Here is a 12,368-nt window from a genome sequence, read left to right on the forward strand (position 1 = left end):
CGGCTAATAGTGGATCCTATCTTATTAAAGATCTTTAATAACTTAGAAGCACTTTTTAGGTGCTTCTATGCTTTCGTATATAACTACGAATAAGTTATTAAAGAACTTTAATAAGAAGACCCCTGTCTAGCGTGGTACTTCGAAACGGGGGTATAGCAGGGGTATAATAGAGGTTAGTATAAAAATGCGATTATTACGAAAATATTATATAAAAGGGGGCCCTTATGCATCGGTGGGTCAGGAGTTATGCATTTTTTGGCTATATTGACGTTTTTTAATAAGTTGTTGAAATTGTCGAACGGGGCCTAAGTCAGATTGACAATATCGTTACGTCGCGATAATGGCTGCATGCGACATAACTTCGCTCCAGTCCTGCATAATGAGAGCTGCGATGCTGAGGACGGCGCGACACAATTGACCGAATCATGAGTACCCATAGTGAGAAGAGATCAGAGTCTAAACCGTTGGAGGGTGGACCTTATGTCTTGCGGACGCTCTTGAGCGATGTACCATTATCGGCCGATGGTGCCGACAATGGGCCTAAGATCAATTGTGTCGAGTACTTTGGTACGCGGCCGAAGATCACAGGATCCGCAACTGGAAGCTAACTCTGGCATGCAGACCGCAATCTCTATATCGGCACAAATGCATCCGAATTACTTCATTATGTCCATCTTCCCGCGGATGCAACCGATGAAGCCGGGAAACAGACATTTATCCTCGCCTCTAGGCTCCAGCCCCCCTTCGCCGAATCCAGCAATAGTCGACCCGGAGTACAACGGATCTTACTCCTCCCTAAGGTGTCGAAGGCATGCATATTATGCAACTGGACCGTTACCTTCTACTCCCTACCCGAGCTTAGCCCTGCCTTCGGAGCCAGACAAGTGAAGAACTGTAACTGGGTGGGGGGCGTTGACTTGAATGATTCAGGCGAAGGCCCCGGGGTTGAAGATGCTTCCTCTGCTGTTATCATCTTGTTATCTCTCAGCCGAAGAATACAGGTCGTCAGAGTGGGGGACGATGCAACGGGAATTAAGGTTTGGCACTTCATCATCAGCCCAGGACTCCGAACCCGTTCTAATTTTTATGCTAGAAAATCGACATCGGGGACAGCACTGTCTCCGTGCGACGAGACTCAATTGCATGCGTCGCTGATTCCACCAGTTATGCCTTGTTGGACATTGACAGGCAACTGAAGATCCCACTGATGAAAATTTCTTCTCTGGATGACTTCCAAGAAACCGCTTGTGTCAGCCAAGCCCTAGGCCTTGCCGGAAGTACGGATGGAGCTATGACGAGAAGTGTCTCGGCTACCCAGACCCATCCTCCGTTGACTTCCAGTGACTCATATGGCCATGCTAGGAGTACGAGCCTGGGGGCCACCGCGCCCAGTTGTGTCCAGGACAGCCCTCTACCGACCTCGCCATCATCTGGAACCAACACTCGCCGGTTGACGCAGGATTCAACTGCCATGCAGCAGCTTGCTGCAGACAAGCCACTGCCAAGTCTCCCGGGCAGCACCGCCCCTGATACGCTGTGTCGCGACGAGCCAACCAGGCCACGGCCCATCTTTCTAAAACCACACGTAGCCTCGCCGAACTCGGAGGAGTTTCTTGTCGTAACAGGCACTGGTCCATCAGAGCCAGGCATTGGTATCTTCGTAAATCTTGATGGCGATCCCACGCGGCCAACCATCAAATTTGACCGATACCCCGGCGACGTCGTGGTTGATCGGGGCTTCTCCGATTTACCCACGACTTATTCAGCTCCCACTGACGGGGAAGACGTATATGTCATTGCGTCCATGACGAAGAGCTCTGGCAGTGGACTTCATCATGGTCTCGAGATCCAGCAATTGACCAGCGAGGTTGTAGGCCCACAAGCGTCCAAGTTTTGGCTGGAGGTCGGCCATTCTTCAACTGCCCTGGGCATCGGGTCTCTCTCCGGCTGGGGGGAGACGTACTTTTGTGAAGTCGTGAATAGGCTACGGCAAAGGAAGTTCGCACCATTCGCCCTCAGCAGCATGGACACCCCAATCTTGCTGCGAAGGACCGCCGACTTCGACAGCGACATATCTCCGAAACAAGTACGAAGGGAATTGGAGTTGTTCGACCGGGACAGCGACACACAGAGCGAAGATCCTCCACCCGAGGACTGGGAATTTACGCGGAATGCCGAAGAAGAAGAGTATGCTTCGAGGTTCGCGAAGGCATATTCCCGGTTGGCAGTTTGGTCCGGGAACCGCATTTGGTGGGCAACGCGCGACCCCTTGCTCCTCCGGTTGGATGCCCAGCTTGATACTGCGTATGAACACGCGCAAGATGCAAGCCGTTTGCGCGTTGACAGCCGGGCAGTCTTCCGTGTCTTGAGTTCGATCCAGGGGAGGGAGGCCAGGTCGGAATTTGAGTTTGTGTCATTCAATTACATCCGGCAGAAAGCGGTCGTTATGCTCCTAGATACCTTCCTACGGCCCGACGACACATCGTTCTCGGACACGGATGTCAGGGCATTGGAAGAGGCGTTGGCCGAGAGCTTACTCGATGCCCGCGTCGTCATCTCGCTGATTCCTAGTCTTCGTAATGAAGTTCTCGAAAGCACCAGGGGAATTTGGGTGTATGACGGCGTCAAAAAGACTGTCGAGCGATTCTTTCGAAGCAATACATTCGAACAAGGAACGACGCGATTTTCTACACTTGATGTTAGTGTTCTTCAGTTTTTTCGACGGTTTTTATCATCTTGGAAGAAAAAGAAGGGGTTCGGGAGTGTGCCGGATGATAGCGAAGTCTTCCGTACTGTGGATGCGGCACTCTTGATTGTTCTCCTCGAACTGGATCGGAGTCTCCCCGACGGACCGACAAGAGGTGCCTCCCAGGTCAGGGCTGAGCTGTACGATATGGTCGACAAGGGCGTTGATTGCTTCGACCGAGCCGTCTCCCTTCTCGAATCCTACCACCGATTATCCCTCCTCAGTCGACTTTACCAAAGTAGAAAGATGGCCGGCGATGTGCTTGCCACATGGCGCCGTATTATTGAGGGCGAGCGAGACGACGGGGGCGAATTTCGCGATGGGGAGGCTCGCGTTCGAGACTATCTAACCAAAGTCAGCAGCCAAGCTCTCGTGCGTGAATACGGCATTTGGCTTGCAAATCGTAACCCGAAGCTTGGTGTCCAGGTTTTCACAGACAACCAGGGCCGGGCGCCCACATACGAACCAGTGGAGATCATAGTTATACTTCGTGCTGAAGCACCTAGTGCGGTAAAATATTACTTGGAACATCTCGTCTTTGGAATGGGCCACGGGGCCTTTGTTCAGGAGTTGATAGACTATTACCTGGATGTCATCATTGGCGCACTGGAATCGTCGGAGACATGGCGGGAGACTTTCGCGGCCACGTACATGGCGTATCGTGCCCTGCAGGCACCTAAGCCGACGTACCAACAGTTTTTAACGGATAACGCGGCCAAAAGCAACGAAAACGAAGTATGGCAAAGTCGCCTACGATTGTTGCAGCTGTTAAGCGGTCCATGCGCGTATGATTCATCCACGATTCGAAAACGCATCGCTTCTCTGCCAGATGAGTTTCTCGTCCCGGAAACAATCATTCTGGGAGCGCTTGAACAGCACCACGAGGACGCCCTTCGCCTCCTTGTCCACAAGCTTGGCGACTATGACACTGCTATTTCGTACTGCATCCGAGGCGGCTCCAGAATCTATGCCCCATCTATTCAGGGGCGGGATAGCGTCCCGACGCTCCCGACACATCAGGTGCAGGCGCGACTATTCCACGTCGTTCTGGAAGAGTTTCTCTCCATTGGAGATATCAGCGACCGCGTAGAGCAAACGGCATCGCTCTTGGAGAGGTTCGGAAGTTGGTTCGAGCTTGATGATGTACTTGCCTTGATTCCGGATAACTGGTCTGCCCGTGTGCTCTCGGGGTTCCTCGTCCGTTCTATACGCCGCCTTGTCCAAGAGCGGCACGCAAGTTTGCTGATGAAGGGCCTGAGCTCCGCTGAGAACTTGCGTGTAGGCTTTGATCTTGAGTTTATTAGCCGAGTTGAGGAATAGGGACAGTCTATGGACAAATCGGGATGAGATTTGTAAGTACTCTTTATTGCTCCGCCTGTTTTCTTTACAGGGTTATATTTCTACTTGAGCAACATCAACATAATTGCGCAACATCCCGTTCCCCAGCCACGTTACACTGGTATTTATACGATTCGCCTATCCCCAACTTTTCACATGCGTGCCGACCGCTGCCATCAGTGGCATATTATTGTTTTTGGCTATCTATCGTTACTGACCCCCTACCCCGGGGGACCCCGCTGAGGGGAAGAGAGAAAAAGGGGGGGCTGGCGTTGTGTTATAGGTCAGAGCTTGAACAGACAGAGGATTTTGCTCTGACCAGAACCAGGTCAGAGGTTATCTTAGTGGGCTCAGACCTCCCTGGAGTGGCTGGGAGTGGTAATTACAAGATATAATATAAATTCAGTTATAATTATACCTATAATTATACGTACAGGACCCACCATCTTCGTTTTAACCAATCATATCACTTATATCACTATTCTATATATATAGCTCTAGGGAGGTCTAAGCTCTAAGCGTAAACGGAACCGTACTCTCCGTTCACCTTTTAGTAGTTTTTTACTAATATCGTTAATAATTCTATCTACGGTATAAGGTATCTCTTTAAATTATACTAAACGATTACTAGTAAATTACGCTATCTTGGAATACTAATTCTATCTGTTTTAAGGGAGTATTGCTTATTTTAAGACACTATATCGAGTTCTCCCCTATCCGAGCTTAGTGAGCTTAGTAAGGTGCCGCCTCCGCCGCTATCTTTATAACCATTATCCCCTATTCCAGAGAGCCAGGAACCTAGTCCCGATAAAGATAAAGGCAATAGCGATAGACTTGTCGATAGCGAAGTTCCTGATAGGATAGTTAAAGATACCCGGGCCGCTTAGTATATATTAAGAAACCGCCGAAGTTATACTAGCGGCTTATACTCTATTAAGACCTTCTTAGAGGCTTGAGTGCATAATTTATAGCGTGCCCGTTAGCTTATAGATACTCTTAGCGCCGATAATATAGTAGATATCCGTTAGAGTCTTAAGAAGAACGGTATCTCCGTCGTGGTGGCTAGTTAAGATAATAATATAGGAGATACCCGTGGTTAATTTAATACTATAATACTACGAAAAGAAATAGAGAGCTTTATAATATATAAGTTATTTACTTAGTTTAACCCTATCTAATATAGACAAAGCTTAGGAAATAAGAGTATAGTAGCGATTAGTTCTATTTATAATGCCTCCTGGCTTAATAGCCGTCTTTAGTAAGGCTAGCCGACCCTTTGTTAATAAGCGCCTTAGCTCGTTCGTTATTTATCTTAATTACTCCTGAATTAACACGATAGCCGGGAGGATATTCATCAGGTACGCGAACCCAAATATAATATAGAGAAGGCTGCGATTTATCTTATCGTTAATCTCCTTTTACGTGGATAATCTAGCAGGATATATCGATTCCTGCGTTAAGGCCTTAGGATATATATACTATCGAATAGTATACCTCGCTGGATTATTAAATTAATAGCGAAATTTAGGCTAACGATATCTTATCGTTATATTAATAGGCGGCTTAACGCTATATCTAAACAGGTGGAGGAGGATATTAAGCTTATAGCTTATAATCCGAATACGGTTATCGTCTATAATAATTTTAACTTTATAAACCGGGTATAAGATCTTACTAACAGTAAATAAAATCAGTTTATTAACTTAACGACCTTACTTCCTATTAGCTGCCCGAGCTTAAATAAACCAATTCTCTAGGGTTAGTTTAACCTTTAACGCCGCTTTACGAAGGCCATAGCTCTTAAGCTTATCCGTAGGAGACTATCCCTTAATAGAGTAAAACGATATACACTCTCCTCCATCCTCTTAAAATAATTTAAGGATATCGCTATATCCGATTATCCTATAGTCTCCGTAGTTAACTATTGAGAGAGCCCGTACCCATAGCTTAGGGCTATGTTTAAGAATAAGGGCATTATTAAAGGTATATATAAGCTATACAAGCAGCTTTTTAAAAAGCCCCTTTAGTTTACTAAATATAATAATAGGACAGTGCTTATATACGGCGACCAGAAGACCACTTTATTCATCCGTCGAATTAAGTAATCCTAGATCGAGGCAAGTCATATATAGGAATAAAAGGACTAGATGCTTCCTATCCTAGCGCTATTCCACGTCGAGCTTAAGTATCTTTAGATACTCTTTAGTATCTTCTAGGATACTAAAGACTATAGGACTTAGTTAACCGCTACTATCTCTTCTAATATCTAATTCTTTAGAAGAACTAAGTAAGTTAATATAATAAGATAATCGCGGACTTATCGGTATATAGTCGGACCGATGGCCACGCATAGACCACCGACTGGAACCTGTTTCTATATATACGTTAAGGGATTAGTTTAATCCCTTAAGGTAAAGACTTAGTTTAGAGTTAGCGCTTAGTTAACGAATATACTACGATTATTCTAGGATACTAAGCTATTAAGGCTTTTGTATAATATCTTTTCCTTAACTAAAGTCTACGGAGTTTCCTTTTATTATAATTCTTTAACTTTTATACCTTTAAGGTAGTTGGGCCGAAGATACCACCGAGAAGGACTCGAGGAAGAAGCGTACCCCGGAGGGAGCCAGCGACGTGGACGCCGAGTAGGCGGTTATCGTACCGAAGCTAATAATAACGGTGCCCGAGCAGGGACCGGATAAAAACAAGAGGTCCACGGATACGCCGGTTACGCTTAGTCCTAAAGATAGTAGTTCGTAGGTCGAGCAGGGATCCGTTATTATGCCCTTAATATTAACGTAACAGGCGTTAATTACGATAGTTTCGTAGTATCTCTAATAATAGAGCGAGATTAATTAAGTAATTATAAAGAAGCTCGCCGAATAACCGGCGCCCCGGCGCGATTATAAGGAACCGCTAGTATATAATTATAAGCTAATTAAAGAGTTATCCACGGTTATAGAAATCGACGATTAATTAGTAGCGATTAAGGCTAGGAATTAGTTTAGACCTAGTGCCCTAGTGCTATAGCATATCGAATAGACTTTAATAAAGCTCGAATATACCTTCTAGACGTCCTAAAGGCACTATACTAGGAAGATCGCTAACCCGAATTAGAATAACTTTATAGCGTTTATTTAGCGAGAGTATTTATCCCGGCGTATATAATAATACTATTACCGCAAAGAACTTTATAAGCTATAAAAACCGGTAATATAACGCTAATAAAGCTATTCGAATAGTGGGATAACTATTAGGGGTTTTCGTATAAAGATAAAGAGACGTTATAACATAATTAAAAGGGTAATATAAACTAATAGGTCGAATTAATAGTTAAATTATTCGCTTAACCTCTAAGTTAAGAGTATAGCTTCACCTATCCCTTTTATAGGTAGACAGAGCCTCTTCCCCGGGAACCTTAGAGAATCCCCTCGAAAGCATTTCTAGGACCACGATCTATCTATCGGTGGTCCTCCCTATTATACTATACCAGGTCGGTCTAGGTGGTACTAATCCCGGAGCCGACTCGACTATCTATCTCCGAACGCTATATATTATAAACAGCGTATAACTTAATTACGTAAATAAACGATCGATCTAGTAATTTAATTAACTCTATATAAAACTCTTGTCGTAGTGCTAAAATCCGGACTTTATTCTTGAGGCAGATCTAATCTTATTTGCGGGCCCGGAATAACCCGTTCCGAACCAGCATTAGGCCGGCCTATGCGACACATCCCCCAAAGTAAACAACTATTCGGTAGTTATTTAGTTAAAGTTATTTATAGGCTCTCTTTATCGAAATATCCCCTTCTATAACGTCCACGTAGCTTTTATCGAACTTCTCTTCTAGCTCTTCTAAGTGCTCTAGTAAGATCTCCTCTAGCTTATTTATATAAAGACGTCCCTGTATATCCATCACTCCTACCTGTTTCCTAAAGCTCATAAACTTTTCTCCTGACCGTACCTTCGTTAACTTATCGGCGATTATATTAGCGCCAATAACGTTCCTAACTTTAATTTTACTATACTACTACGTCTCTCGTAACTAATAGTTATATCTATCTATATACGGTAAATAAGTATTTAATTAAGCGATCTCCGCCGTTAATAGGCGTATCGCTGAGCTGTTATCGCATCGTATCTTTAGTCGTGGATCGTCGAATATCACACTTATCGCCTCTAATAACCATTTCGTGAATATCCCTTTCTTCGCGCCTTATATAAGCGAGAGTCGCTCCGCCTCTATTATTAACGTTATAACCGTTGCTTATTTATTAGCTCGCTAGGCTATTATACCTTTAAATAGGCGTATTATAGATACCTAACTACTCTTTTAATTAATTAAGTTATCCTTGAAGGACGCGTAGGTAAACACCTTAATAGAGTTGCCTCCACCTAGTTCTAGGGCGTAGGTTTACGTTGCTAGCAGATGTCGGATTAAATAATCGGCTACTTCGTGATACTAACGGCTCGGGTTTATATTAAATCCATAGAGTCGAGATACTATAAACGCGATATCAGGACGTGATATTACTATGGCGTATAGAACGGAAACTATCTTATATTAATAGCTTTTAATAGTGGTAGACTTCCCTGCGTATAGCAGCAGTTCTGCCGGCTTTATAGGACTTATAGGCTTATAGGTAGATACCGTTAATAATAGATATCCTACCTTAACGATATAATCCCGTTATAATAGCTATGTCTTCCTTAAAGGACGGTCCCGAATAACCTTCATACTAAGGAGCCACTATAGTGGCTGCCCGCGTTATAGAGCGTAGTGCTTTCGGAGGCTCGCGACGGCTTATTCTATCTCTTCCTTTAAGTCTTCCTTAAAGCCGATCACGATATCGTCTATATAAAAGAATAGGATTAGCCCTCGGCGTATAGAGTAGCAGGGCTTTTACAGCACTATATTAAATCCATCTCTTTTTAGTACTTCTATAATATACTTCTACTATAGTAATAGAGACGCCCGTAGCCTATATAACACTTTCTTTAGTAATAATAATTTTTTTATTTAATATATATATATAGCCCTAAAACTATAGCACGAGTCTATTAAGGAGACTATTCCTATAATAAGTATCTAGTCTATTTATATAAAGTATTTAGAAGTAAAGAAGTGGCTGGCCCGTTTATAATTAGTCCGGAAATTATTAAGTGTGTTACGCGCGCTATAGAGTTCCCTAGGCTCTAGGGCACGGTTATAGAGGCGTGTATATATGCGCACTTAATACGCGCGTGTGTTATATAAGAGCCCTACCTCCCCTAAGGCAAGGATTACGTAAGGCGTGTATCTTCTATTAGTTAGGTCGCAGTCTAACTAATATATCCCTGTTCGGGTCCCCTGTTTCGGTTTAAGGGCTCCGGGTAGTTTATACGCGAAAGTTCTTTTATACGCGAAGTAGGGGGAGCAGGATTCGAACCTACGACTTTACGATACGTTACTAGGCGCACTACTACTACGCTATCCCCCCCTATAATAATAATTAACAAGGCACTATAGTCCTAGGCAGGAACCGTATATATATATTATATAGTAAAGGGGTATATATAAACGCGTTAACGATATTATATTATATTAAGGATAGATCGAAATATATAGTAATCGCTATTAATAATCTAAAGGAGCGACTAGTAAAACTGGCTATATATATATCTTTTAATAAGTCTGAATACTATTAATCTCCGTGGACCACTAGTCTAGCCTTATACTTCTATAGGAACCCGTGCTTATTAAACTTATGGGTTATTACCTATATATATCTAAGCACCTAATACCCCTTCGCCCTATCCTTCGGCACCGTAATCTATAAGCCTATCTCTTTATAACTTTTAAGGTGATCCCTTTAGGCTTATCCGAACAGGATCTTCTATAGGTGGCCTTTACGGTCTTATTAATTTCTCGGAGGGGCCGGTAGTTATATACGGTATGTCTTATAAGGTCTCTTAAGTGCCTTTTTAAGTTATAAGTTAGTTAGCGGCTTGCTATTTAAATTACGGACTAATAGGGTATATATTCCTGTGTTAAAAGCAGAGATCCAGACTCGGTTACTGTTGTTATAGCTTCGAAATTTAGCCCCCCCTGCTTTATAGATATATAGCCCGTAAAAGCAGCCGCCGTAACCCCTGCCTAAGAAGGGGTTTCTAGTGGAGTTAGAAGGTGACTACCTAGGCGTTAGTAATTAATCGCGGCCGTGGAAGAGTCTTTTTCTAGCTCCGGCCTTATAGGCTCTATAAGCTCCTCTTACCGTTCCGGCCTCTCGGGCGCTATAAACGGTTCCACCCCCGAGCCTTAAGGCCGGTAGACGCAGCCCTTAGGAGAGGTTCGTTAACCTGGCTGCCCGACTAGAGAATAGACTCGAAGTATACTATTATATATATATCGGCCGCCTTATCTTACGGTTTGCCTTATGTTAATATATACGTATTTAGCACGCGGATCTCACTAGTAATATCCTCTAGCTCTTCTTCCGTTAATTAACGTAAATTATCCTTTAGGGCTTTAAGAATACTATTAGTATACTCTTATCTATTCAAGAGAACGTTACGTGTTCGAATAAAACCATTCCTGTTAAGGCCAGGGACCCAGATATAGTAAAGATTAGTTGCATCGTATCCTACCAGGGAGCCGATATAGGCCCGAGGCGCTGGCCGATTTTAAAGCTTTCTAGACCTCGTTAGAGCCGAGCTGGTTATAGGAAAGACCTTATAAGCAAAGGCCTATAGGTAACTTAGCTGCGGCTTATATTAATAAAGGACTTTAAACGGGGTCTTCTAACTAAGACGCTGCTAAGGTGTTCTATTTTATATACAAGCGGTAGATAGGACGACCTTAACCTATAAGAAATCAGGTAATCGGGAATGGATTCGTATATAGCTTATGCCTTTAGTATAATAACAGCTCTGGATCTTTTAGCACCGCCGTTCTATACGGGGGTCTCTGCTAAGGAGGACTCTAATTAGATACTAAATCCCTTAGCTAAGCCCTGTATTTTAAGCGATTATATTAGTTCGTTACTATACTTAAAGACCCGTACCTGGCAGTTAAATTAGCGTTAAAGCTATTAGATATATTAGTTAATAACTGTATAGATTTCGGAGGCCCTCTTTAACGTTATAACATAATACGTAATAAAGCCGCTATATCGATCCGTGAAGAATATAATCCATATATAGCCCTCGGCGGTCTATTAGAATTATATAAAATCCATCGCCTACCTTTCGGCGGCGTAGCTCGGAGCTATTCGGGTCCGCCGGCTAATCTAAAGCTGAATCCTAGATTAGACGCGGGCGTCGTAACTCACCGTTCCTAGTCCCTTTAGTTTAACGCCCTATAGCTACTCTTCTAGTTACTTTATTATATTAAGGCCAGTATACCCTAAATTGATATACTATAGGTTACTGTCGGCTTAGCTAGCTATTCTCTTAATCGATTTTCGAAAAGGCTGCTTACTAGTTTATAAGTGGACTAGTAAGATAAAACACTATTAACCTAGAAAAGTAGTAGCTAGGGCGTTAGTGACTAGAAAGAGCTTTTTTTTCTTTTAATTTAATACGTGTATATAGCCCTAAGGCTATAGCATAAGTCTATTAAGGAGACTACTCCTATAACGAGTATTTAGTCTATTTATATATACTATTTAGAAGTAAAGAAGTAGCTAGCCTGTTTATAATTAGTCCGGGAATTATTAAGTGTGTTACGCGCGCCATAGAGTTCCCTAGGCTCTAGGGCACGGTTATAGAGGCGTGTGTGTATACGCGCTTAATACGCGCGTATATTATGTAAAAGCCCTACCTCCCCTAAGGCAAGGATTATATAAGGCGTGTATCTTCTATTAGTCAGGTCGCAGTCTGACTAATATGTCCCTGTTTGGGTCCCCTGTTTTAGTTTAAGGGCTCCGGGTAGTTTATACGCGAAAAACCTTTCGCGCGCGAAGTAGAGGGAGTAGGATCCGAACCTACGACTTTATAATAAGTTACTAGGCGCACTACCACTACGCTATCCCCCTAAAAAGAGCTTTATAATAGTATAATCGTAGTAAATACTTAGCTTATAAAGGATTAATCGATTATAGCGGTATATATAATTATTTAGCGGCTCTTAATCCTATTAGTAACCGTTCTTATATATCTTTTTATTAATAACTAAGTTATAGATAAAGTCTTTATAGTAGGCTATATCTTTTAACCGGAACTTAGTCGGGCCGGCTATTCCTTTTAGTATAATAATAACGTCTCTATATCCTTACATCGGCACCGTTATAATATCGTCTCT

The 12,368-nt window shown here is 43.2% G+C and overlaps 1 protein-coding gene and 1 non-coding gene across 2 annotated transcripts; one reads left to right on the plus strand and one right to left on the minus strand.

Moving 5' to 3' along the window:
* The first annotated feature begins 350 nt into the window (after positions 1-350).
* ACRALDRAFT_1076317 (uncharacterized protein) lies at positions 351-4,528 on the plus strand. Its single transcript, XM_071018496.1, has 3 exons — positions 351-567; positions 622-1,037; positions 1,094-4,528. Exons 1-3 carry the CDS (start codon positions 426-428, stop codon positions 4,064-4,066), a joined length of 3,531 nt encoding a protein of 1,176 aa, XP_070871293.1. The 5' UTR covers positions 351-425; the 3' UTR covers positions 4,067-4,528.
* A 7,502-nt stretch (positions 4,529-12,030) lies between these two features.
* Positions 12,031-12,102, minus strand: ACRALDRAFT_t285. The gene has a single exon. It is a non-coding gene; the product is annotated as a tRNA-Pro (tRNA).
* Positions 12,103-12,368: the final 266 nt, after the last annotated feature.

This window comes from Sodiomyces alcalophilus, assembly GCF_042370955.1.
Source record: "Sodiomyces alcalophilus JCM 7366 unplaced genomic scaffold ACRALscaffold_9, whole genome shotgun sequence".
NCBI classification, from domain to species: domain Eukaryota; kingdom Fungi; phylum Ascomycota; class Sordariomycetes; order Glomerellales; family Plectosphaerellaceae; genus Sodiomyces; species Sodiomyces alcalophilus.